The sequence below is a fragment of the Hemicordylus capensis genome, chromosome 16, assembly GCF_027244095.1.
Source record: "Hemicordylus capensis ecotype Gifberg chromosome 16, rHemCap1.1.pri, whole genome shotgun sequence".
NCBI classification, from domain to species: Eukaryota; Metazoa; Chordata; class Lepidosauria; order Squamata; family Cordylidae; genus Hemicordylus; species Hemicordylus capensis.
The window spans coordinates 16807722-16832720 of NC_069672.1; the positions used below are offsets into that span (position 1 = coordinate 16807722).

A 24999-nucleotide genomic window follows, 5' to 3' on the forward strand; every position below is an offset into this window, starting at 1 on the left:
TATATTACGTTTGCTGTTTTACTCTTGTGAGCCTCCCCAAGCAATATTGCACTGGAGGGGCAGGATATAAATATTTTAAATAAATAAATTATATGCTCCTCCACCTGCCTCTGTTAACCAGAGCTGGGAGGAGAGCTGGTCTGGGGGTAGGAAGCATGACTGGTCCCCTTAGCTAAGCAGGGTCTGCCCTGGTTGCATTTGAATGGGAGACTTGATGTGTGAGCACTGGAAGAAATTCCCCTCAGGGGATGGAGCCGCTCTGGGAAGAGCAGAAGGTCCCAAGTCCCCTCCCTGGCAGCATCTCCAAGAGAGGGCTGAGAGAGACTCCTGCCTGCAGCCTTGGAGAAGCTGCTGCCAGTCTGTGTAGACAATACTGAGCTAGATAGACCACGGGTCGGACTCAGTAGATGGCAGCTTCCCATGTTCCTGTGCGACCAAGGAGCCATCCTTGGGTAATCCTTGGAAAGTCACTGCCTTTAATCGCGCATTTGTGAAGGGAACGAGTTCTTCCTACCACCAGCACCTAGCGTTGTCAGGCTTCAGACCCTCTTCGGAGTCCTTAGAATCAAACACTCTAGAATCAAACACTCACTGGCCATCCAGCCTCTCCCATCGAACCGTGGTCCTATCCACAATGGTTCAAATCAAGCCAGGACATTGACCAATAAGATGTACGTTGGTTTTGTTTATACTTAGGTGCATTTGCTACTTTTTGATTACAGTCCTTGGCCGGCTACATAAACAAGCTGCAAAAGCAGCCAAACTTCATCAAAGGAAAGCAAACAGAGATGGCATGGAAACCCAAACAAGTTGTTCTCTTCCCAATGGTGTGGGAAAGTATTGCCAGTGGCAAGAGGTAGAAAAGCAGCGCAGAGAGAGAGAGAGAGAGACAGAGAGCTGCCATCTACTGAGCCCAGCCCTTGGTCCAGCTAGTTCAATACTGTCTGCACAGACTGGCAGCGGCTCTTCAGGGTTCCAGAGACAGGATCTTGCCCTGCACTACCTGGTGCTCGGCCACGGAGCTGTGCCCCCACCCCATCCTGAGCCCAGCCAGTGTCCTTCCTTTTAAGGACTCGGGAATTTGAGCCCTGCTTAATCCTCAAGAATTCCTTTTAGCAGGATGAGATGCCGGCAACTTTTCGCATGCAGAGCACACTCTGTTTGTCTGGGCTGCAGCGCGGACCCATGAAGAGCTCAGGGTGAATGGGGACTCTTCTCGAAGGGCTTGTCTGTCCTTTCCTGGCTTCAGGCCAGAGAACCCCCAGGAGCTTGGCTGCTGGCTCACTTGAATGACGTGTGCGGTGGGAGCAGGTGGCTAGTGACCATGCCGTCACCACAGGACGGGGTGGGTGAGGTACATGCAGCCCCGGGGTCCAGGGCAGCCCCCACGATGGCCGCCCTTTTGCCCAGGAGATCCTGCCTCCATTTCTTGGCCCCGGAGGCCTTGCATGACCTCTCATTGTTTGACTCGGCTGACCTGGGTGGGGACCTTCTATAGCATGTAATGTTTAACGGGTTTTATTCTCCACAAAGAAGTCTGGGCTGTGTGAAATGTCACGGTGCCCCTCCAAAAATGGGCAGGGCAGGTGTCATAAAGAACGGAATATGGCCCGGGAAGGATGTGGCCTTCCGTGGTGCTGAGGAGAGGGATGAGCTCTCTGCAGCCCTGGAGTGCCAGGACAAAAAGGACGGCCCCTCTGCCCATAAAGCTCCGGTCACAAGATGCACGTTCAGATGGGCACAGGAGGGTGGCATCTTCTGTGGCGCGTGATTCTTCGGAGTGCACCAGGAAGGACTCTCCCAGAACTGGCAGGAACCGGTGGCGGGGTGGGGGGTGACTTTTGCCCCAGGTTCAAGACCTTGCAGGCCTTTGGCCCATAAGCCACCAAGGGAGGACTGGGAGAAGGCAAGGAGCACACCAGCCTTGTCATGGCAAACGCCGCCGCCGCCGTGTATATGTATGTATATGCCACTTTTCAACAAAAGGGGGGGTTTGGGGGGAAAGTAGCTTAGGGGCTGCCTGCTCCCAGCTGAATTTCCCCACCTGACTCGATCGGCTGGAAGGGCTCTGCTCCGTGTGCCGATACCTGCTGAGGCCCATTTTTTGAGCACGCGGGGCAGGGCCTTCTTGGTGGTTGCCCCCAGGTTGTGGAAGTTGCTTGTGGTTGAGATCCACACGGCTCCCTCTCTCCCAGCCTTCAGTCTCCCAGAAGACTGCCCTTTGTATCCATCTGCACCTGCCACTCATTCTGGGCTGTGCATTTTGTGGGGGGAAATGACCTGGATGAGTAGCAAAAGTGGCTGCAAATATGCAGGTTGCAGATGCATTGGGCCTGGCTGGTGTGTGTGTGTGAGAGAGAGAGAGACAGAGACCGGGCCGGGGATATCGAGGACCCCGCTTGGAATGCTGTATCCCCTTCTGGGTCCCATTTCAAGGATGTGGGTGAACGGGGTGGGGTTCAGAGGAGGCCACACAAGTGGGCATGAGGGGTCTGGAAGCCGGCTCCTCTGAGGTGACAGAGATGGGTCTAAGAAGCGAAGACCCAGCCAGGGAGACCAAGAGCCGGCTTCGAATCTCCAAAGGGCTGCCACACAGAAGGAGGGCCCAAGGGTTGGAATGAAAAGGAAGCAGCTCCAGACTAGACGTTAGGAGACCTGAGGGACAGCGGAACAGCCTGCCTCATGAAGTGGCAGGCTCTCTTGCACTGGAGGCCGCAGAGTTCTGCTCTGAGAAGGGGGCTGGTCTGGAAGACCTCGAGGGTCCCTCTAGAGTTCTATGATTCTATGAAAGCTTCAGGGGCGCTTCCTAACAGGTCCCAAACTGCATCATCTCCTCTCTCCCCACCTCCAATCTGAGTGTCCAGAAGATGTTCTAGGACTGACCACGTGCCATCTTCCAGGTCTGCATGTTCCTCTAATATCTGCCCACCGGCCTGCCTCTCTCTCTCTCTCTCTCTCTCTGGTTCCTTATCTCCCCCGAACAAGGTTCATCACAGCTTGTTTGCTTGCCTGTTCCATTCAGAGTGATTTCCGCCATCTCCTCCTCCGTCCAGCTCCTCTGTCCACACAGGCCGGCAACAGGCGATCTCCACATTCCAAAGCAAAGGTTTCGCCGCCGCCGTGGCATGCCGTAGAAGCAGCCCCGCAGCCCGCCTCCCCTCTCTGATTGGCTTCGGCAGGTGCCTGCCTAGCAGGAGTCATGCCAAGGCTGTGTTGCCCTGCCCACCCATGTGGCATTTGCAGGGGTCTCTCTGTGGGCCTCCCAGCCCTTTGGGGCAAGGGAGCAAGACCCTCCCCGGCCATTCCTCCTGGACTCACCCTGTGCCGAGGAGGCACAGCTAGGGCCCTCCAGCTGTCACTGGACGACAGTCCCCATCCTCAGGGCTGGGCTGTGCTGCAGGGACAGGCGGAATCCCGTCCCAGTGCCTTTTATTTGCTTCAGGACCCCAGCAGGGACGCAGAGCGACGTCCCTCTCTCCTGCTGGAGGGAGGCGGCTGATGAGGTCAGGGGGCCCTTGCCCCATGGCCACCCCCTCGGAATGCCCGGCCTTGCCCTCAGCACTCGGCCAGCCCGAACCACACACACCCTCCACGTCCAGGAAGGGGCTGCTCTCGCTCTCCCCCCCCCCAGCCAGCTTGCAGAGTCAGCCTGAGTCCCCAGGAAGGTGCCAGGGTCTCCCCCACTCCTCCCTAGCAGAGGGGCCCACCTGCCTGCCTGCCTGCCAGGACACCCCTGGGTGGGGTCCCAGTTCACGGGGTTTGCCTGAGTCAAGGAGTGCCCGGCAGGGCCTGCTGGGGTGAGCAGTGCTGGCCAGGCTGATGCGAGGCTCTGAGCAACAGAGGAAGCTGCCATAGACTGAGTCAGACTCTTGGTCCATCTAGCTCGGTATTGTCTACCCAGACCGGCAGCATCTTCTCCAAAATTGCAGGCAGGAGCCCTCTCTTGGAGATGCTGCTGCCAGGGCGGGAACTTGGGACCTTCTGCTCTTCCCAGAGTGGTGGCTCCATCCCCTGCTGAGGGGAATCACTTGCAGTGCTCAGACATCTAGTCTCCCATTCAAATGCAAACCAGGATGGACCCTGCTTAGCTCAGGGGACAAGCCATGCTTGCGACCACAAAGCCAGCTCTCCTCCCGGCCAGCTCACGCCGGGGTGTCAGCAAAGGCCCCCGCCCTCTTGTCCCGCAGAAGAAGCAGCCTGGTTCAGGACGTTCCCGGCCCCGTGATGTCACGCTCCGGGTGATAAACACGGTCTGGGGCCAAAGTTATCGTGCCAGCGGCTGAGATAATCACAAGGAGGAGGCCGGATAATTATAAACAGCCCTCCCCCTCGCTCCCTTGCAGTCAACAGAGCTGGCCTCCCCCTCCCCTTCCTGCAGTGAACAAATCCCCGGCTAAGAATCCCACGTGGCCAGCTGAACCCCTTCACCTCTGCACAGGCCAAGGGTTTCACTGGGGATCAGCCCACTGCGGTGCGCGCTATGAATAGCCGTCCCTGGCCAGAGATGACTCAACAGGCGGCAGGATCAGTACTCAGAGGAGAGGAGAGCCTGCTTGCTTGCTTCCCCTCTCCGGGGCGGAGGAGAATGCCTGAGATGTAATGTCCGCAGCAGGAGCGGATGGAGCACCTGCAGGCGCTGGACTCTGTGACCCCCACAGGGGAGAAAATCCTGGCAAGCTTGAAAAAGAAAACCCTAGCATGCCAGGGAGGCGCTGGTGTCCTTGGTCTGGAACCCAGGACCACCCAGAAGCACGTAAGAAGAGCCCGGCTGGGTCAGGCCCAAGGAAGCCTATCAGGACCAGCATCCTGTTTCACACAGTGTCCCCCCACCGAGAAGCCCACAGGCGAGAGATGAAGTCAGGCCCTCTCTCTCCTGCTGCTGCTGCTCAAACCCTGCAACTGGGGTTGAGAGGCATCCTGCCTCTGAGGCTGGAGGTGGCCCGCAGCCACCAGACTAGTAGCCCTTGAGAGCCCTGCCCTCTGTGAATTTGTCCACGCCCCCTTTAAAGCCACCCAAGCCAGTGGCCACCACCACATCCCGTGGCAGAGAATTCCATAGATCAATTATGTTCTGTGTGGGAAAGTTCTTCCTTTTGCCAGTCCTCAATTCCCCGACCTTCCGTTTCATGGGGTGACCCCTGGCTCTGGGGCTAGGAGAGGGGGGAAAGGTTTCTCAGAAGAAGCTCACCTGAGCCCGACATTAAAGGCTTCGTGGAAACTCACTCCCCCGCCCCCAAATCTCCCAGTTAAGGGCCTTGGAAGGGCCAGAAACTAGCAGGCTGCAAAGAAATTATTAACATTTTGAGCAACTGCTTGTTTTCAAGGAAAACCAGGCTGTGAGTTGTACAGGGTGCCTCCAGGAAACACGCACACGAGATCTGTCTTTGCCCTGCTGGGCTGCTGAGAGAATCCCACAAGACAATGTCAGCGGCGGGCTGAGTGCTGTGGGAACCGGCAGAAAGCGAAAGGAGGCCACAGGGTGGAGAAGGAAGGCCCGGATTCGGATTCGCAGGTGTAAGTTTACGCCCAGAAAGGGAGTTTCCACTGCAGCCAGGATCCAGTCAGGAGCCCTATCCAGAATGGCTTAACCCTTCGCAAGCCTGGGTGTTGTCGAGTGAACCTTCCCGAGATCATGTTTGCAATCATAAAGTGATCTCTCCCTTTCATAAAATGCAAAGTCACACGGTGAGAGTGACACAGGGTGCAGCCGAGGAGGTGACAAACAACAGCCGTGTGACCGGGGGTGGGGGGGAGGCTGCAGTTCCTCTTTGGGCCCTAACAAGCAGGAGGCCGGAGAATGTAGGCCAGGGGTATAGGAGACGCCCTGTCCCTGGGAGAATTTGGACCAAGGGGCCATTCACCCCTGCGCCTCATTTCCAAAAGGGAGGAACCAGACTGATTCCTCTGGGATCTGCATGAAAGATGCCACCCTTCCCCGCTTCTCTGTCTCCGGGATCAGGCGCTCAGAGGTACCCTGCGAGGCTCTGTTCTTACCATGCCAAATAAGAACCCGGCTGCTGGATCCGACCCAAGTCCCTCTAGTCCAGAGCAGTGTCCCCTCTCACAGGGATCCCCAGATGTTGTGGACTGCAACTCCCATAATCCCCAAGCAAAGGCCGTTGCAGCTGGGGATGCTGGGAGTTGTAGTCAACCACATCTGGGGATCCCGGTGAGAGGGCCCACTGGCCCAGAGTCCTGGGCGCTTTCCAGATGGCAGCATGCTACCACAGTGGCACAACGGGCTTCTGCACTGCCTGCCTGTCCACAAGGTGCCGTCCACATTTCCGGTGCCTTATTTCGGATTTGGGTGCTGCATTGTAGCCCGATATTATGTTGAAGAAGAATAGCTGGATTTCAACTGCGTTTGAATTCGGCACACAAAAACGTTGCCGTTCACACCACATTTTGTGTTGTGAGGCTCGCTATCTGGAAACCACCTGCTTCCCATGGGCTGACCAGATCTCTCCGGGAAGCCCACCAGCAAGATATGAAGGCAATATCCCTTGCCTGTGGTTGCCCCTGGCAACTGTTTTTCAGAGGAACTCTGCTCCTGAACATGGGGGTTCCATAAGCCATCGTGGCCACTGACAGACCTCTCCTCCTCCTCCTCCTCCATTTGTCAACCCCCCCTTTTAAAAACCATCTCAGCCTGCAGCCATCCCCTCAGCTGGTGGCAGTGAGTTCCACAACCTCGTTCTGTGTTGTCCCCAAACCTCAAGTTGAATTCTTGCCGTTTTATTGTTTTACTGGATTCTTTCTAAGTTTGACATGTCTGTCTTTAAACTCTTGGCTGCTTTATTTGGCTGTGAACCGCCTGGAGAGACGTTTGTTTTATAGGCACTAGATCGATGTCCCCAAGAGGCAGGCCTCCCTCCCTCCTTGGAGCCTCCTTTCGTGTTCGCTCCTGTGTGGATTCCTGCCCAGGGTTGACCATGGCATTGATCAGAGCAGTCAGTCATGTTTCAAAGGCCTGATGAAAGTGTGCGGGGTGTGGGTGGGGGGGGTGTTGCTGGGAGGGCTCCCAGCAGCAGGTGAGGAGGTGCACCATGTCCTACTTTTGCACTGGGGAAAGGGCAGGCGCCTCGCAGCACGGAGTGTGCCTGGGCTCCAGGGTGGTGTAGATTACCCGGCTGCCCTCACTGCCCTCCTGCAAAGCGATAAGCCTCCACCAGGGAACAATGATACGTCCATCATAGAACCTTCGGCAGGGAGCCAGCGCGGAGGAGCGGGACGGAGGCCATCTGGGCACCAAGGCTCTCCAGGGGCCAGCCGGGCAGAGTTTGCATCGGGCTGGGGCTCTATCTTTAGCTCTCCCCTTCGGTCTTCGGTAATCTGGCAGGGTCTCCTCCACAGAAGTGCCCAGGGAAGCAGCAGCAACAGCAGCCAAAGCCCCCCCCTCCCATCCCCGGGGGTTGAGTAGGGCTGCCCACCCTCCAGGACGGGCCTGCAATCTCCAGAGAGCAGAACCCGTGAAAGCCAGCCTGAAAGCAGGCCCCCTTGGAAGGGCTTGATCCGGTGCCTAGCTTTGACCCGAGCGGGCCACTGTATTCTTAACCCGCTGATCAGCCCCCGCTCTCCACGCCCCCCCCCCAGGACGGACCTGGCGACTCCAAGCGCCACTCCCCCCGCGGCTCACCAAAATGGGGTCTTTCGTGCCACATTTCAACCACACGCTGTGGGGAATGCACAATCTCCCCACCCCTTCCCCCAAGGGAGGAAAACCCACCAGGAGTCAACACAGGGTTCTTTCAGCAGTTTTATTCCGGAACCGGAGCAGTCTCCGAAGTATGCTCAGGTCATCATGGGTGCTCAGCAATGGTCTGAAAGGGAAGGGAAGGGTTTGGGATGGAACCTGGTGGTCAGAAGGGTGATGTGGCCGCGGCGGGAGTCCTGTGCTCTCAACAGTGGGGCAGAAAAAGGGATTTGGGAGGCAAAACCCGCTCCAGTGGGGCTGTCCCAAGCAGAGTCCCCTCTAAGAAGGATTCCCAGATGTTGTTGACTGCGACTCCCAGAATCCCCAGCCAAAGGCCCTCTCAGCTGGGGGTGCTGGGAGTTGTAGTCAGCAACATCTGGGAATCCCTGTTAGTGGGAACCCTGCGCCCAAGCGGTGGAAGAGCTTCTCCGGCAGAGACCCGGCCTGGCACCCACTTGGGTGCCTTGGAGGTGCTGGGGGCTTCAACCTGTTTGGTCTTCTTGAGCTTTTGCTGGGAAATTAACTTTCTGTCTCTGTGGCTGGAAAGGTAATGGTCTGTCTCAGGAAAACTGTCAGTCAGTCTGTTCCCATCACTGGAAAAAATAACTCTCTGTCTCTCTGGAAAACTTTCCTTCCTTCCCAATCTCTGCAGTCCGTAGCTCAGACACCAACTCCAGTGCACACTCTGAATTCCATCCTGGGGGATGAAATCATTTGCAGCAAGCCAAGGCCCTGCTTAGCTAAGGGGACAAGTCATGCTTGCTGCCACCAGACCAGCTCTCCGGGGCCTTGCAGTGAAGCCCTCTCACCTGCTGAATCCAGCCCTCGAAGGCTGAGACGCGGGTGAAGACGGTGGGCTTCTTCAAGGCGTTGCAGCCCAGACTGGAGACGAAGCTGGCGATGCCGTGGACTTCCCACCTCCCGTCGGTGGCCTGGCAGTTCAGGGGGCCGCCCGAGTCGCCCTGAAAAGGAGAGGCCGCCCCAAAGAGGCGGCAAGGTTTGGAGGCACGCCGAGAGTACCCGTGGCAGGGGAGTCCCAGCAGGGCCGGCCCCTCTCCCCTCTTGCCTGTGGGCTTCCCAAGGGGCATCTGGGAGGCTGGGCTAGAGAGGCCGCCTTGGCCCTGATCCAGCAGGGCTGCTCTTAAGTTCATCCCAGACCAGGCAGGCCTTGCGAAAGAGCCGGGTGAGACTCCGAAGCAGGTACCTGCAGACTGCCGCCAGGGCCCCCCTCCCCGCCGTGGGTGCTTCGCTTCTTCCCCAGCCGGCCCCCCACTTACATTGCACCCAGCTCGGATGTCCCCGCCAGCACAGACCATCTCGCTGCGGATGACGCCTCCCCACCAGTCCTTCTGGTTGCAGTGCTCCTGGTCCACCACGGGCAGCACGGCCTGCTGCAGCTTGGAGGGCAGGGGCCCGTTGGCTGCCGAGGGGGGGAGGGAGGGAGAGCCTGGGGCTCAAAGCCGGTCCTGCCACTGTGGGAAGGACGCCCCCTGCCCCAGCCCTCACCCACTCGGGGCCACCACCTCCCTCTCCAAACGGCAGACTTCGGGGGCAGGGGGGGCTCTTGCACTCCGCAAGGAGTCCCTGCGTGGAAATGGGCTCTGCTCTTCCACCGGGGACCTCCGCCTTCCCTGGGTTGGGGTTTGCGGTTATTCAGCAAAGCGGCAACCGAGGAAGCCCCCCACTCCAGGGACAGAGCGCTGAGTGGAGAGGTTGCCGTTATTTGAAGAACACGCATGGAGACTGCTGTGCCATCTAAACTAAGGAGAAGTACACCTCAGCAAGCCAGAGGTGGCCGGTTCCGTAGGGTGGCCATGTTCAAGGGTTAGGGCGCCCTCTGGGCTCCGAGGTCCTTTGGCCTGGCTTTCTCCCTCAGGCCTTGTTCATCCCCCAGGGGTGGGCAGCTGGGCTGAGCTGCCTTTGGAAATGGGGCTGTCGCGCTCCCTAAGACCCCGTCCCCAGCTTCAAGCATTTTGGCACGTGGACCTAACGACAAGCTTTTGCCACACAGGCTTGCTTTGGGACGGTGGAGGCGGGAAGCAAGGGGCGGCTAGTGCTTGTGTCCCATCAACCAGGGGCGTAGCTAGGGGAGGGGGGGGCCTGTGTTCATCCCTCTCTCGGGCGCCCCCCAGAGTGAGGGAGATAATGAAGAATATAGGGAGGGATGGAGCTGGAGGGCCCTCAGGAGCTGGCGGCCCGTGTTCTTTGAACCCTTTCGCACAATTATATCTACGCCCCTGCCATCAACTCTAACTCTCTCTCTCTCACACACACACACACACACACACACACACAGACACGGGTCTCCCCCTCCCTCTTCAGCCCCATCGAGGCGAAACCACGTACTGTAGAGGCGCCCCCATCCGCTGATGTAGCAGGGGTACTCGTTGGGCAGGATTTCGTTGGCAGGGGGGAGGCAGGCCAGCTGCACCCGGTCGCTCAGCTCCGCGCTGCGGGACAGCTTCATCAGGGCGATGTCGTTGCTGGGATGGAGCAGAGTGGAGCAGACAGTCAGACAGGAGCAGCAGGGAGGCTTCCAAGGGGCTAGTCCTCTTTGCTTTCTTTGGCCAGCCCGTGAGAGAGCCCGTTTGGTTAGAGCAGGACTTGGGGACTCAGCAGCAAAGCTACACTCAGTCATGAAGCTCGCCGGATGGCCTAGGGCCATTCACTGCCGCTTTGGGCCTAACCCACCTTACAAGGTTGTTGTGAGGATAAATGTCAGCCTGAGATCTTGGGATAGTTGGGACGATAGTGAACTATCAGTGGCATCAACCCAGCAGCCCGTCTCTCCAGTGGCTGTTGCTGGCTCCTCCGTTACATTTGTCTTTCAATTGTGAGCCCTTCGGGGCAGGGAACTATTTCCTCACTGCCTTCAGAACTTGGGTGACGTTTCCTCACACCTTTCCCTATGCATATCGCTCTGAGAGGGTCTTTGTTGAAAAGCGGCGCATCAGTATTTTAAATGAGAATATCGGCGACCAGTTCCATGACTGAGTGAGTATCCAAACTCGCTCTTGGCAAACCTTCCTGCTTCTGGGAAGAATCTCATCATCCCTCACAGGAGCTTCCTGAAAGCCCCATCCCTAGACCGGAAAGCCCTTAAGGAAAGACACGCTGCCTCTGCACATGCTCAGAGGCACTGCAGTCCTCCTAACGTTCCCGGGACTGAGCGGAGACCTTGCCAGTGAGAGGGCTTACCCGCAGGCGGCGCAGATGGAGAGCCAGCGGGGATGCACGAAGATGTCGCCGGTGTTCACAGGGATGCGTTGCTCGGTGCCTTCGGCCTCGCTCATATCGTATTCACCCAGCACCACTTGGTAGGTGCGGGATTTGCTAGAAGGGAAGCCCCCAGAGGTCGTGATGTTGGGGGGGAGGGTCTCCTGTGGGGCGGTGCTGAGGCCTGGAGTCCCAGCGTCACCCTGAGACCCCTCAGCTGTGGGAACTGCCCACCCACCTTGCTTCCACTCCCTCTGTGGTTTCTAGGGGTGTGCTCAAAACCAGTCGGCCCGCTTCGGTTCGAGTCCAGACCGGACTCAAACCAGACCGGGCATGTTCAGTTTTGCACATCCCTGGACACCCCCGCCCCCAGCTCGGCTTGAGTTCAAGCTGGTTAGGGGGGTCTAAATGTGGGTCCCCCCTCCCACATTTAGAACCCCCGAACCAGCCCAGGGTGGCCGGCTCGAAATTGTGCCGCGCTGGGCCCTGTTTGGCTCGAGGGTGAACCGGCTCAACCTCGAGCTGCTTCGCACCTCCCTCGTGGTTTCTACAAGCTCTCCGCATGTGCCAGGCGCTGTCGGGAGTCCCCCATGGAAGCCCCGCTTTGCGCTCAGGCTCTGAAGAAAGTGGAGGGGAGAGGCGGAGAGGCAGGAGCTGGGCACAACTAAAAGGAAGCCAGAGAGAAAGAAGGGTCAAAGGGAAGCCACTCCAATCATTAACCCGCCAGGAGGGGAGGCAGCAAAGGACACGGAGAGGAGGAAATGCCAAGAGAGAGAAGATGGTTTTTTCATCATGTCTTAAAGCAGGACAAAGAGGAAGCCAGACAGATCACCGAAGGAAGAGCGCTCCACTCCACACCGAAGGCCTCTTCACACAGCCCTGTGGATCTGGTGGGCTCAAGGTGGGTTAGCGGCACTGGTGTGGCCGTGTGAGCCCAGGCCAAGGGGGAAGGCGCTTGGGCACGCAGACCACCTTGCCCAGGGGTCACACAAACTCACCAGTCTTGGCAACCCCCCACTCATTCTAGATGCCACAGGTTTTGTGGAGAGAGAGAGAGAGAGAGAGAGAGAGAGAGAGATTTCAGGCTCCCCTCAGCATCTGGCAACTCTGCCCACCTGGTTCTCCGCGACACCTCCTCAACCCAAAGGAGCCCACGTGGCACCAAGAAGAAGGCTCCCTCCTTCCAAGGCCTCCTCGCTGGGCAGATGCTCAGTGAAACAAGCGGCAGGCAGACAGGAGGCAGAAGAGCGATTTGGGAGGAGAGATTGCCGGGGGTGGGACGGGGGGGGCTCCCCAGCCCAACGCCTCCTGGCCTGCTCTGGACCCCACTGGGGAGAAATGGCTGGGGCTGGTGTGCAGGTCCCCACCCCCAGGCAAAGAGCGCCTCCCCCCCCCGCACAAGATGCCTGTTTCCAGGACTTACGAGATGCAGTGGGCAGCAGTCATGACCCAGTTGGGGGCGATGAGGGACCCCCCGCAGGTGTGGCGGAATTCACCGTCCTTCTCATACTGCAGGGAGATCTGTGGGGAGGCGAGGGCGTCAGGCACCTGGGCAAGAGCCCCCGCCACCCCCCATGGCTGGAGCGCCCACAGTGGGGCAGGAGGAAACCCGCTCCGGCTGCTGGATGTGTCCCAGCTGGGCTGGATGCTTCTGGGCACAGGCCAAAGGGAGGGACGCCCTTCCAATCCAGGCACCTTCTGCAGCGGGGAGCACTCAAAGGAAGAAGCCGCGGGGACAGGGGATGCTTAGGCGGCAGACGCAGGCCTCTGTCTCTGGGCTGTGGGTGAAGAAGACACCCCCCCGCCCGCCCCTGGCAAGGGCTGCCTTGGGGAAGGAGGCTGCTGCTGCTTCATGCGGAGAAGGGGCCAGGCTCCCGAGAGCCAGGAGGGGCGGGGGGCAAATCGACCACCTCTTCCGCAGGGAACCAGCAGCGGCACCTCCGCAGGAGACGCCGGTCAAGTGTGAGCAACTCCAGGGCCCCCAAGCTGCTCTGCGGCCAACAGGGCTTTGCCTCCCCCCAGCGGACCGTCAGGCCCCCTTGCTGGGCTGGGGCCAGGAGGAAGCCCAGAGGAGAGGCAGGCGAGGGGCTCACCTGCCAAGGCCAGCTGTAGGGGATGGCGTCCTCGCCGTTCACCACCCGGGCATTGGAGGAGTAGACGGGCCGGCCGCACCCGGAGGCTGCAGAGGGGAGCAAAAGAGGGGGGGCGGGTTGGGGGTGATGAAGAGGCCGCTGCAAGGCAGGACCCGGCCGCACCCCGCTTGACCCCACTCTGCCCCCCCCGGCCCTTCTTGGGCAGACCCCATCCTGGGCCCTGCTCAGTTCGCGACGCCTCCTGCACACCCCGTCCCAGTTGCTGCCACTGAGGCAAGCCGAGAGAGAGAGAGAGAGAGAGTCTCCGTTGTTTCTTCTCACCAGAAGCCACCAGCAGAACGGGGAGCAGCACTTCCAACATTGTGCTCGGTCAGGGCAGCGTGCAGGGACCGCCCGGCCTTTTGTACCCCCCTTATCAGCACTGGCAGGAAGCACAAGTGCCAGGCACAGGTGTGGGATTCTCCCACCATCCGGCCCCCAAGGTCACTGGGGGGGCACGGGGGGCGGTCTGCACACACACACAGCTCGGTCCTTGCTGCCCAGTTCTGGGCGAGCGCCAAGAAGGCGCCAAAGGGCCAGCTCTCACCAGTCAAAGGGAGCTGGACGCTGCCCCAGGACGCCCAGAGAGCCGTGTGGGGAGGACGCTTCCCCCCAGGCCTCAGCAGCGCCCCCTCAGCAGCTGGCATGGATTGGTCCCTGGGCTGGCAGCAGGACCCGCTTCAGAGAGGCACAGCCAGCCCCACAGGTGGTCCCCACCAAAGAGCATTTCCTTGCTCCAGCCAATGACCCAGGCCTACCTGGCCTGACCCTGGTGTGTTAACACAGCCAGAGTTTTGTTCATGCTCAGTGTGAGTCTCAGCTAGCGAGCGAGAGGTTGGTGCTTGGAGGTGTGATTGGGAAGTCAGGCCTGCCGCTGCAAAAGCCCTTTGCCATTTATTTATTTATAGCTTTAAGGGGAAGAGAGATGGTGGTTCTTGTGGAAGCAAGCATGAATGGTCCCCTTTGCATGGTCCCCTGGTTTGCATTGGGGGGGTGACTACATGGGTGAGCCCTAGAAGAGATTTCCCAGAGGAGGGGCTGCATCTGTAGCACATTGGCTGAGCATCTGCTTGGCATGCAGAACAGATTCCTGGTTCCGTCCCTGAGAGAGGGCCGAGAGAGACTCCTGCCTGGAACCTTGGAGAGCCGCTGCCAGTCAGAGCAGACAATCCTGAGCTACATGGACCAAGGGTCTGACTCAGCATAAGGCAGCACCCCCTGTTTGAGCCTGGGGGGAAAGCTCTCTTCATTCCCTCCAAAGCCGGCTTTATTCTTCACAAGCGGTGATGCTGACATGAAAAACAGGGCGTTATAGGGCTGAGATCAAGCCCCACATTTTATCCCAGTGGCACGGGCACTGGGTCGCCTCCTGCCTCTGTGCGGGGAGCATAAAGGTCTTTGAACAGGTGGACACTCCCCCTCCCTGGGAGCAAGCGCAGGTGTCTGGGAAAACCTGTTAACAATTAACAAGCCCCCTTGCCTTCTGGCTCGGAAAAGGGCCCTTTCTGCACAAGGAGGTCCCACACTCAGGAGGAGCTGAGAGCGCCCGAGGTGAAGGACAGCAAGCCGGGAAGCAGCAGCCCAACCACTCACTGTGTATAATGCAGGCTGCTGGGCGGGGAGCAGCTCCGGGGAAAGGTGGTTTTGCAGCCTGGCAGGGAAATGTTTGTGCTGAAGTCCAGCCCTCAGCTTGCCACATCTGTCGGTGGACGGAGGCTGCTCTCTGCTGGAACGCAGGGAAGCAGCAAGGCCCGGCAAACTGGGCTTCCCGGAGGCGGATTTTAAACCTTGGCTAACTTCACTGGCGCAAATCGACCAGCAAATCCGGAGAGGAAAGAAAGGACTCATGAAGAGAACGCCTTCTTCTTCTTCTTCGCTCTGAGCCCCATCGCTCCTTGAGGTCAGCCGGAGAGGTCTGCCTGCTGTCACCACCAGGGATGGGCCTCCTCCATTGCTGCCCCCCTGAGGCTCTGGAAGGTGCTCCCGGCTGAAAGGAGAGCCTCCCCATCTCTGACGACTCTCAAGGCCTCTCCAAAGACGCATTTGTTCACCCAAGCGTTTCGAGCAGACTTGCAGTTGTACATGGTTCTAACGCTTCCATTTCTGCTTGAGTGTGTTTTATGCTGTAAACCGCCCAGAGATGTAAGTGTGGGGCAGTGCACAGATATAATGGACTAATGAATCCATAATTAATCTCAGACTCCACCTGAACTGCCCGTTCAGGCCATGAAGGGGAGGAGAGCTGGACTTGTGTGGCCTGGAGCATGAATTGCCCCCTTTGCTAAGCAAAGTCTGCCCTGGTTTGCAAAGCCCTGCAGCTGCTCCCTGGGCAAAGAGGCACCTTGTTTTAAACATGGTGACTCTCTTTATAGAGCGGGGGGGAGCAACTGGCCCTCTCCACCCCCAGCACAGCATCTCTCCAGCGACTGTGGCTGGTGTCTCTCTGATGTTTCTTTTTAGACTGTGAGTCCTTCGGGGACACGGAGTCATCTTATTTCTTTATTTGTTATTATTTCTCTATGTAAATAACCACTTTGGAAACTTTTGTTGAAAAGCGGTATATAAATTGTTGTTGTTGTTGATGTATTTGGATGGGAGACCACCTCCAGTTCTCTCTCATCCCACAGCTCTGTAAGAGATCTCCCTAAGGGGATTGGGCCATAGCTCAGTAGCGGAGCGTCTAAGGTCCCAGAAGGCCCAGCTCCTGGCAGCACCTCCAGGTAGGGCTGGGAGCGACTCCTGCCCGAAACCTGGGAGAGCCGCTGCCGGTCAGTGTGTGCAATACTGAGCCAGATGGACCAAGGGCCTGACTCAGTAGGAGGCAGCTTCCCAGCTTCCTGTTTTCCAAGATGCATGGACAGCCAACCTGGGCTGTTCTAAAGGTTTGAAAGGAAGGCTGCAGATGAACAGCAAAAGGCACCTTGGACATGATCCTGCAGCTTCTCCATCTCCATATCTACATAAGGTGATGAAGACAGAGAATCGCCCTTGGGGCTACTCCGTGACCCCTGCACCTCCGTTGCTTTGCCAGTGGCTTCGTTTCTCCTGCTACTGCCCTCTTCCTGCCTGGCTCACTTTGCTGACCCCTGCAAGAGGGGATGCTATTCAAGAGAGCCATCCAAGACAGAGAGGCATTGTGGAGTGCCTTGGCAGATTTGACATGGGTTTCTTTATTATTGGGCTCAAACAGGAGATTAAACCAGCTCATGGAAGATAGTGCCGTCACCCATGGTCGCTAGTGGAGCCTCCTTTTGCAGAGGCACTCTACCCCTAAGCACTGGCTGCTGGAGGCAAGGAACAGGGCAGAGCTTCTGCCTCCGTGCTTTTGGCCCATGGATTTGGACCATGGGCTAATAGAATGGATCCATCAGTTCTTCCCGGTGGGGGTCTCTGCTCTTCCTTGGCCTCTTAATAGATCATGACACTGCATTGATATTGGCGTAAACCTCCGACTTTGCATTTTGCATTTCATGGCTTTGGGGCCCCACCACCAGGCACCGTCTCCTCCTCCCTCTCTGCCCCCTTGATGCACTTGAGCAAGGAGGGGATCCCCCCCCCCACGACACCCACGGCTGCTTCTGCCACAAAATGCCGGACTGTCTTTAAGGCATCACAGGAAGATGCATCCTTGTTCCAGGGGGCCTGCTTCTGCGTAAACAGAGGCCTCCAGGGGCTGCAGGGAAGGCTGAGGAAAGCGCGAGTTGCCGGCTCTGGCTGTTTTTCTGCCCAGTATTTCCCCCCAACGCTTTGCAGCTCTTCCGATCTCCAGGGCTGTTTTAAGAGTCACCTGGAGATGGCTGCCAGTCCAGGAGATTCCGGGCCCATCCGGCAAAGATGGCAACCCTACCCAGGGGCCTCTTCCATACTCAGATTTGGACATTAAGATGCTTGATGTTAACAGCAGCCCATGCAAGAAAGGTGGGGAGAATGACGCTGTTGCCGGAGCCTCAAACTCTCCTTGGGGATGGTTTCCGCCCAACCCCCAACCCAACCCCCAACACCCACATCCCTGCTAGGGTAGCGCCCGCTCTGCCTGGCCATTGATCGAGTCTTTCCTTCCGTGCAAAATCAGAAACTGGGTGGTCTGGCATCCCATGGAAACCGCCTTCTAAAAGTTGGGGAAACCTGGGCAGAGGCCGAAGTGGACGGACACTGAACTGGGCGGGCCAAAGGTGTGCCGGGGCACAAGGCAGCATCCTCAGTTCCTCCAGCCCAAGGGGTGTGTGTCACCGAGGACGAGGTGCATGGAAAGAACAGAGTCAGTGCGTGTGGGGCGCCCCTTGGTGTTGTGTGGCCACTTCTACATGGGGAGGGGAAGGTGAGAGAGGGGACGAAAGCGAGAGCAGAGGAAACGTGGTTGCCAGAAAGCGCTTTATTGTTTTTAACAAACAGAGTCCCGTGAGGTGCTCAGTGGTTGTTGATGATCTGCAAAGCAAAACCAGAGTTGCATTACATGAGGACATCAGGACAGCCCTGCTGCTGGGTCAGGCCCCCCAAGGAGGCCCATCTAGTCCAGCCTCCTGTTTCCCCCAGTGGCCCACCGGATGCCGCTAGAAGCCCACAGGCGGGAGTTGAAAGGGGCCTGCCCTCTCTCCTGCTGTTGCTCCCCTGCAACTGGCACTCAGAGGCATCCTGCCTTGGAGGCTGGAGGTGGCCTGTAGCCCTCCAACTGGTAGACCAACTTGAGAGACCTCTCCTCCATGAAGTGATCCAGACCCCTCTTAAAAGCCATCCAGGTTGTTGGCTGTTTATGCATTTGTTTAATGCAGTTATTATGCATTTATTTAAAAGATTCATGTGCTGCCATGATCCATACCAGAATTCACCATTAGCGCATGCAGCATCACTGCAGGAATCTGCAATCTCTCCACCCGCCAGTTCCACCACCAAGTTTGCAAAACTCTGCCCTCAGAAATCGGCGGTGTGTCTCGCTCCCAAAGCTGGATGGGGTGGGAGCAGGCCGTGCCCTTGAGGGAGGAGGAGGAGGAGGAGGAGGGCGGCACTCTTGCCTTCCCGGAAGGAGGGAGCAAGCAGCTTTCCGAGGCTACTGCCAGTGTCTGTGTCCCGCCGTGTCTAGACCTGAGCCAGGGTGACCTTTGTATGAAGGACGGTGGGGGGCAGCAGGGTTTGGGGGCATCACTAGGGAGGCAAAATGACCCCACCGCTTTGGGACCAACCCAACCCAGGGGTAGAGGTGGCGATGCCATACCTCTTTGAGCCAGGAGACAAATGCCGAGACCCGGGTGAAGACGGTGGGCTTCTTCAGGGTGTCGCAGCCCAAGCCGGAGACAAAACTGGTGACCCCGTGGACGTACCACTTCCCGTCCTCAGGATACTGGCAAATGAGAGGGCCACCGGAGTCGCCCTGGAACAAAAACGCGTGTGAAGAACCTCCAAAGCTCCCCCCTTGGGCAGTGCTGCTGTCCTTTTATGTGCTGATATTCTTCAGCCTAGCTCCCGGTACAAACCTCCAGCGCCCTCCCATTCACTGGGGGTCGGCAAGAAGAAACGGCCCCCTCCCACCCTGCCCTTCCCACCCCCCCCACCCCCCGGCCCTTGGGCACTCACAAAGCAGCCGGCCCGGATGTCCCCGCCGGCGCAAACCATCTTCTCGTTGACATAGTCTCCCCACCAGTCGGGCTGGGTGCAGTGCTCGTGGTCGACCACGGGGAGCAGCGCCTGCTGCAGGATGTCAGGGTCAGGCCCGCTGGCTGCAAGGGGGAAAGAGAGAGAGAGAGAGACCCCAAGGGGAGGCCAGACGCCGGACACGGTCATGTGGCCCTGCATTGTTGGGAATGCAGCTGGTGCCCAATAAACCGAGGCCTGAAAGAATCCCGGCCCTGAAACACCCCCCGCCCCTCCACTCACCCACCCCCACCCCGCCTCCCCACTGGGCAGAGTCACCTACTGTGGAGGCTGCCCCAGCCAGTGAGGTAGCAGGGGTAATCATTGGGGAGCACCAGCCCTTCGCAGGGGACGCATCCCAGCTTCACTTTATCGCTGAGCACAGCACTGCGGGAGAGCTTGATCAGGGCGATGTCGTTCCTGAAAGGGAAGCGAGGCAGCGGTCAAGGCCAGGCTGCTCTGAGTCTACAGAGACTGGCCGTGGAGCTCTCTGCCCCCCGTTCCTGGTACAGCGGCCTCTAGATTAGATTACGGCAACGCATTCCACATGGGGCTGCCCTTGGAGACTTCTTGGAAACGTCAGCTGGTTTGGATAAACCACCGTATCCTGGACCACCCACTGGTCCCTCTTGGTCCATCTCTGTCAGCATTGTCTGTTCTGACCAGAAGCATCCCTCCAGGCTTTTAGATGGAGTTCTCTCCCAGACCCACCTGGAGATGCTGCCAAGGATTGCCACCGGAATCCAAGAGCTCTGCCCCTGAGTTACAGCTCCACACCCTTTAACGGATCGCTTCACACCTTTTTAGCTGCCTACAGACACTGGGAAGGGCTCAGATGAAGCCCAGCTGCCATACTTCTGCAAATGCATCCGAAGGCATCAGGCAGCTTATGTTCTTAGGAGATGCCCAAGCACTGACAGCTCTGTCCGGGGGTGGGGTGGGGGTGGAGGGAGAGCACACTTACCCACAGTTGAGACAGGAGGAATCCCAGTCGGGGTGCTCATACATGTCCTCGGGGTTCACAGGGATGTACTGTTCAGGGCCTTCCTCCACGCTCAAGTTATACTCCCCGAGTACCACCCTGGTGTTGTAGTAGGGCCTGGAAAGGAAACACAACCGGGTTGTGTGTGTGTGTGGGGGGGGTGTCACCACATCTCCAGCAGGGGCCATGGGTGCATGAGGAGGTCTGTGGTTTTCTTGACTCACCCCTCACCCCCGTTTGCTCAGTTACTTCCCTCCCTTCTCCTCCATCCCTTTCCCTCCCATTATATCCCGTTTGCCTGTTCTAGATTGTAAACTGCTAGGGAGCAGAGGCCTGTCCATTTGAGACCATGAAGCTCCATGAGGCACCCACAAAATAAATGCTGATGAGCCCAGGGATCCAATTCTGGCATCATAGCTGATTTACTGCAGGTTTACTGTGGTTTTAGTATTACTCCTTGCAGCTGTGAATTCATCTGAAAACTGGTGAAGTATAAATGTTTTAGAACAAATAAAACAGACCAATGGATTCCCTACTGGCCTCAACTCCACAGCCTCTAAGAGCTCCTTCCAGGGTCTGGGTGTGAAGCAAACTCTGGGGTCAACCAAAATGTCCACCTCCTCTCCTCCCACCAGCAGGCAGGAGCCAGAGATTCAGGCTGCGGGAACTCACACAGAGACACCCCCTCAGGGCATGAGCCTCCTCAGGCTCTTGAGTGCTTTACACATCCCGTGCATCAGGTGCAGAGACGAGACTTACATGATGCAGTGCCCAGCGGTCATGACCCAGTCAGGGGTAATCAGAGTCCCCCCACAGTTGTGATACCAGGCGCCACCGAGTTCAATCTGCAGGGAGATCTGTGGAAGGAATCGCGGAGAAAGAGGCTCAGGGGACTGACTGCTGGCCAGACCAGAAAGTGCTGGTGGGGACTTCCTAAAGAGCCCTAAATGGCTTGGGCCCCAGCTCTGCCTGAGGTTGTCCCCTCACCCTCCCGGGGGTGGCACTTACCTGCCAGGGCCAGCTGTATGGCTGGGCATCCTCGCCATTCACCACTCTCATCAGGGGGGGATACGCGGGCTGCCCACAGTCCAGGATGGGGCAGCAGGGTCCACTGTCCGGGGCCTGCGCTTTGCCCCCAGCGGCCAGCAGAACTGCAAAGAGAAACCTCCACATTGTAGCGTGTCTGTCTGAGGCTGAGGATCTGCAGCGGGGGCTTTTATCAGGTCCCCCCAAGGAGGCCGGTGCACAGCTGTGGGCAGGGTTGATCCCAATGGTGCAGGACCCAAGGACGCCTCTCAGCCTTGGACACGCAACATCCCCTGCGGATGGCTCTTTTCCCAGGAGACTCACCTGGCCAGTGGGATGTGTACACACATGGCTTTCGTCATCCAAGCTGATAACTCTGGGTTTCTTGAGAGCATCTGGCAGGGCTTTATGGGACTTGGCAGGCAGTCCCCTGAGCCTCTTTCTCCGCGATTCCTTCCACAGATCTCCCTGCAGATCGGACTCGGTGACACCTGGTTTCACAACTGTGGGGGGACTCTGATTACCCCTGACTGGGTCCTGACTGCTGGGCACTGCATCATGTAAGTCCCGTCTCTATGCCTGGTGCACGGGATGTGTAAAGCACTCAAGAGCCTGAGGAGGCTCATGCCCCGAGGGTGTGTCTCTGTGTGAGTTCCCGCAGCCTGAATCTCTGGCTCCTGCCTGCTGGTGGGAGGAGAGGAGGTGGACATTTTGGTTGACCCCAGAGTTTGCTTCACACCCAGACCCTGGAAGGAGCTCTTAGAGGCTGTGGAGTTGAGGCCAGTAGGGAATCCCCCATCGGTCTGTTTTATTTGTTCTAAAATATTTATACCCCACCAGTTTTCCGGCTGCAACAACTACTACTAAAACCACAGTAAACCTGCAGTAAATCAGCTATGATGCCAGAATTGGATCCCTGGGCTCATCAGCATTAATTAATTAATGGGTGCCTCATGGAGCTTCATGGTCTCAAATGGACAGGCCCCTGCTCCCTAGGAGTTTACAATCTGGAACAGACAATGGGGATATAATGGGAGGGAAAGGGATGCAGAAGAAGGGAGGGAAGTAACTGAGCAAACGGGGGTGAGTCAAGAAAACCACAGACCTCCTCATGCACCCATGGCCCCTGCTGGAGATGTGGTGACACCCCGCCCCCCCCACACACACACAACCTGGTTGTGTTTCCTTTCCAGGACCAGCTTCAACACCAGGGTGGTACTCGGGGAGTATAACTTGAGTGTGGAGGAAGGACCCGAACAGTACATCCCTGTGAACCCCGAGGACATGCATGTGCACCCCGACTGGGAGCTCTCCTCTCTGTATGCTGGGTAAGTGCAAGGACAGAGCTGTAAGTGCTTGGGCACCTCCTAAGAACATGAGCCCCCGGGGCCTGGGGGCCTCCTCGCTCGCTGGCCCTCATCCTCTCCTCCTGGCAGCCCGGTCATTCCTGCTGCCGCTCCCGCCTTGCCTTTGGGGTGGTCAGAAGCAGAGAGGACAATGCTGACCTGACCAGGTGGTCTAGTGGGTAATGCAGCATAAGGTGGGCTCTTCAAACCAGCCGACGTTTCCAAAATGTCTCCAAGGGCAGCCCCACATGGAGTGGTTCACCTTAGTCCAACCTGGAGGCCACCATACCAGGAAGGGGGGCAGAGAGCTCTACGGTGAGCCGGAAGCTTCGGAAACGTCCCTGCCAGCCTGGCCTTGACCGCTGCCTCGCTTCCCTTTCAGGAACGACATCGCCCTGATCAAGCTCTCCCGCAGCGCTGTGCTCAGCGATAAAGTGAAGCTGGGATGCGTCCCCTGCGAAGGGTCCCTGCTCCCCAATGATTATCCCTGCTACGTCACTGGTTGGGGCAGCACCATCAGTACGCGACTCTGCCCTGGCCGTAGGGGAGGTGGGGTGGGGGGGGGTCTCAGGAGGCGGGCGTGGGGGTGGGTGAGTGGAGGGGCAGGGGGCTGTTTCAGGGCCCCACCCCCCCAACTCCTGATGGCATTCCTGGCCTCGTCCCAGAAATCCGGAGGGATCTCGGACTTCCTCCTCTAAACCCTGAACTTGGAGGGCACCGGCAGCCATGAGGACTAGCAGCCAATGATAGGCTTGTCCTCCAAGAGAGGGCTGAGAGAGATTCCTGCCTGCAACCTTGGAGAAGCCGCTGCCAGTCTGTGTAGACAATACGGAGCTAGATGGACCAAGGGCCTGACTCAGTGTATGGCAGCTTCCTCTGTTCCTATGAAGGGCTCGCCTTTGCATTCCTTTGAAGGGACTGGCCCAGAGGCAAGTGGCTTACTTCGCACTCGAGTCACAGCATCCGGCCAGCATTCTTCCCAGGTCTGTCCCCGGGCTTTAGGGCACCACCGCTTCCATCAACTCAGGACCACCTAAGCCTGCCAGAACTGTGCCCTTGACTCGGGGTCTCTCCTCTTGCAGCCGGTGGGTCTTCCCCCGACATATTACAGCAGGCTCTGCTCCCCGTGGTAGACCACGAGCACTGCTCGCAGCCCGACTGGTGGGGAGAGAAGGTCCTGGATAACGTGGTTTGCGCCGGCGGGGACATCCGGTCCGCCTGCCATGTGAGTAGCAAAGGGACAGAAACCGGGTGGCGAGAAGGCAGCTCTGAAGGGGCTGCTCACTGTGTGGCGGAGGAGAGCGTGTGCCTCGGATCTCTTTCTGGAGCCAGATGTGGACAGGAAGCAGCAAACCAGGCTGGTGGAACTGGCTGCCACCAGAAACGGGCAAACGGCAACCTCACAGGATCTGGTGCCCTTCTGGTGTCCAGCCAGCTCGGAGCCCCGTCTCAACTGACCCAGGAGCTCAGAGGGACAGTCGGTCTTCCCCTTTATAATTCTTCAGGTCTGCCCCCCACCCTGGAGGGCTGGAAAAAGTGTTGCGTATGTTAATCGATAAAGAGTAGCGGAGTGCTTGCCCTTTGGGTCTGCCTCTCTGGTGCCACCAGAAGTGCCCCCTGGACCCACTGCGTTTCTGCGGGGGGTGCTTCTGAGCTTCCGGCTCCGAGCTGGCAGTCGGTAGAAGCTCCTCCCTCAAAGCGGTTTACAAGACTGATAAAAACAATACAAATCAATTAGACCGTTGAAACAATACACGTTAGATTTGGATGTTTAAAAATACAAACCCATTTACAAGTTAAACATGTACACCACAAAAGCAATAAAACACAGCACACAGGAGCAAAGCAAGCAGTGTCCTTCTCTAAAAGCCTGGGTAAGAAGCCACGTTTTTACTTGCTTGCTAAAAGCTGCAGCTGGGACTGGAGCGTCGAATGGTGGGTGCTTCCTGGGAGAGTGTGCTCCATTTGAATGGTCCCACGGTAGAGGTCTGTGCGCATACAGAGGGCAGACGTTTATTTCCCTGTGCCGTGCCTGGTTCTTGAGGTACTCCATAAATATTGTTTCAGGGTGACTCTGGGGGCCCCCTCAGCTGCAAGCACGACGACGGGAAATGGTACATCCACGGGATTGTCAGCTGGGGGAATGGTGCGCAATGTAACACCCTGAAGAAACCCACCGTCTTCACCCGTACCTCTGCATTCATCTCCTGGATTAAAGAGGTGACTGCCTTTTGCCTCTTCAGTGCTCCTTGTGAAGCTTGCCAGGGCCAGCTTGCTCCCAAAGCAGCCGGGGCAACTTGCCTCCTGATGGAGTCCCCAGCAGCCGCCTCCCCATGCCTCACGAAAGGGCCGCCCTGGCTCAAGTCTGGGCTGCGGAGGCACCACTGCAAGCCTCCCCCTGCAACTCCTGAATCGGAGAACTGTTTGCTCCCCCTCAAGGAGGGACTCCGGGCGCCTCCTTTCAAGGCGGGGTGGCAAGAGCAGCCGACCTGCTCCCATTAGCAAGAGCTCCACCACCCCCAGCTCTGTGGCCCAGACGCACTGCAGGCTTCTGAGGGCAGAGTTTTGCAAACCTAGCAGTGGGGCGGGGGGAAGAGATTGCAGGTCTGTGCTGTGGTTGTGGCTGCTGTGCAATAATCATGAACTCTGGCATGGAGCTCTACGGCGGCACAGAAATCTTTTCATAAGATGTATAAATACAGAAATGTAAATGCAGCTCAGTGCACAATGCAAAACATAGCTGAACTGAAAACTCTGGTTTTGCTTTGCAGATCATCAACAACCATTAGGGTCCGGAATCCGCGTGGCACCCTTCACTGGACTCCACGGGTTAAAACCAATAAAACATTTCCTGGACGTTTCCGCTTCTCTTGCTTTTCTTCCCTCTCCACCCTTCCCCTCATCCTTCAGAGGCGGCCCAACTACACCAAAGGGATGCACCAAAGTCGTTTCAGTCCCCTAGTCCTCAGTGACACACAC

At 57.8% G+C, this 24999-nt stretch overlaps 4 protein-coding genes across 6 annotated transcripts in view; 1 reads left to right on the plus strand and 3 right to left on the minus strand.

Moving 5' to 3' along the window:
* TMEM269 (transmembrane protein 269) overlaps positions 1–3052 on the minus strand; it is a 16126-nt gene extending 13074 nt beyond the window's left edge. Inside the window, exon 1 of the mRNA XM_053280744.1 lies at positions 3010–3052. Within this exon, the coding sequence (XP_053136719.1) occupies positions 3010–3037 (28 nt within the window). The 5' untranslated portion in view covers positions 3038–3052. The remainder of the gene's footprint in view (positions 1–3009) is intronic.
* Positions 1–24873, plus strand: part of LOC128338391 (chymotrypsin-like elastase family member 3B) — a 26928-nt gene extending 2055 nt beyond the window's left edge. The window contains exons 2-7 of the mRNA XM_053280746.1: positions 21137–21234; positions 21868–22002; positions 22403–22539; positions 23103–23245; positions 24088–24240; positions 24792–24873. Of these exons, the coding sequence (XP_053136721.1) occupies positions 21137–21234; positions 21868–22002; positions 22403–22539; positions 23103–23245; positions 24088–24240; positions 24792–24809 (684 nt within the window). The 3' untranslated portion in view covers positions 24810–24873. The remainder of the gene's footprint in view (positions 1–21136; positions 21235–21867; positions 22003–22402; positions 22540–23102; positions 23246–24087; positions 24241–24791) is intronic.
* On the minus strand, positions 7744–13363 carry LOC128338388 (proproteinase E-like). Of its 2 annotated transcripts, XM_053280741.1 has the most exons (8): positions 13324–13363; positions 13003–13088; positions 12333–12430; positions 10892–11026; positions 10040–10176; positions 8971–9113; positions 8503–8655; positions 7744–7820 (listed from the first exon to the last, which is right to left on the minus strand). In XM_053280741.1, exons 1-8 carry the CDS (start codon positions 13361–13363, stop codon positions 7800–7802), a joined length of 813 nt encoding a protein of 270 aa, XP_053136716.1. In that variant the 3' UTR covers positions 7744–7799. The 2 variants fall into 2 exon arrangements, with proteins under 2 accessions (XP_053136716.1, XP_053136715.1); XM_053280740.1 differs by lacking the exon at positions 7744–7820 and having other exon boundaries at positions 8387–8655.
* On the minus strand, positions 17399–21188 carry LOC128338389 (chymotrypsin-like elastase family member 3B). Of its 2 annotated transcripts, XM_053280743.1 has the most exons (8): positions 20999–21188; positions 20657–20799; positions 20408–20505; positions 19631–19765; positions 18950–19086; positions 18610–18752; positions 18251–18406; positions 17399–17466 (listed from the first exon to the last, which is right to left on the minus strand). In XM_053280743.1, the coding sequence occupies exons 2-8, from the start codon at positions 20705–20707 to the stop codon at positions 17449–17451; spliced, it is 738 nt and encodes a 245-aa protein (XP_053136718.1). In that variant the 5' UTR covers positions 20708–20799; positions 20999–21188; the 3' UTR covers positions 17399–17448. The 2 variants fall into 2 exon arrangements, with proteins under 2 accessions (XP_053136718.1, XP_053136717.1); XM_053280742.1 differs by having other exon boundaries at positions 20657–21188.
* Positions 24874–24999: the final 126 nt, after the last annotated feature.

Bases quoted from the DNA above. Each gene is read 5' to 3' on its own strand.
- LOC128338388 (XM_053280740.1), bottom strand. From the start codon at position 13,363: ATGTTGGAAGTGCTGCTCCCCGTTCTGCTGGTGGCTTCTG. The intron at 10,177-10,891 runs GTAAGCCCTCTC...GCTCCATCCCAG, and splicing joins TCCATCTGCGCCGCCTGCGG to CAACGACATCGCCCTGATGA. The intron at 8,656-8,970 runs GTAAGTGGGGGG...TCTCCTTTTCAG, and splicing joins ACATCCGAGCTGGGTGCAAT to GGCGACTCGGGCGGCCCCCT.
- LOC128338389 (XM_053280742.1), bottom strand. From the start codon at position 20,821: ATGTGGAGGTTTCTCTTTGCAGTTCTGCTGGCCGCTGGGGGCAAAGCG. The intron at 20,506-20,656 runs GTAAGTGCCACC...TTCCTTCCACAG, and splicing joins CATACAGCTGGCCCTGGCAG to ATCTCCCTGCAGATTGAACT. The intron at 19,766-20,407 runs GTAAGTCTCGTC...TTTCCTTTCCAG, and splicing joins ACCGCTGGGCACTGCATCAT to GCCCTACTACAACACCAGGG.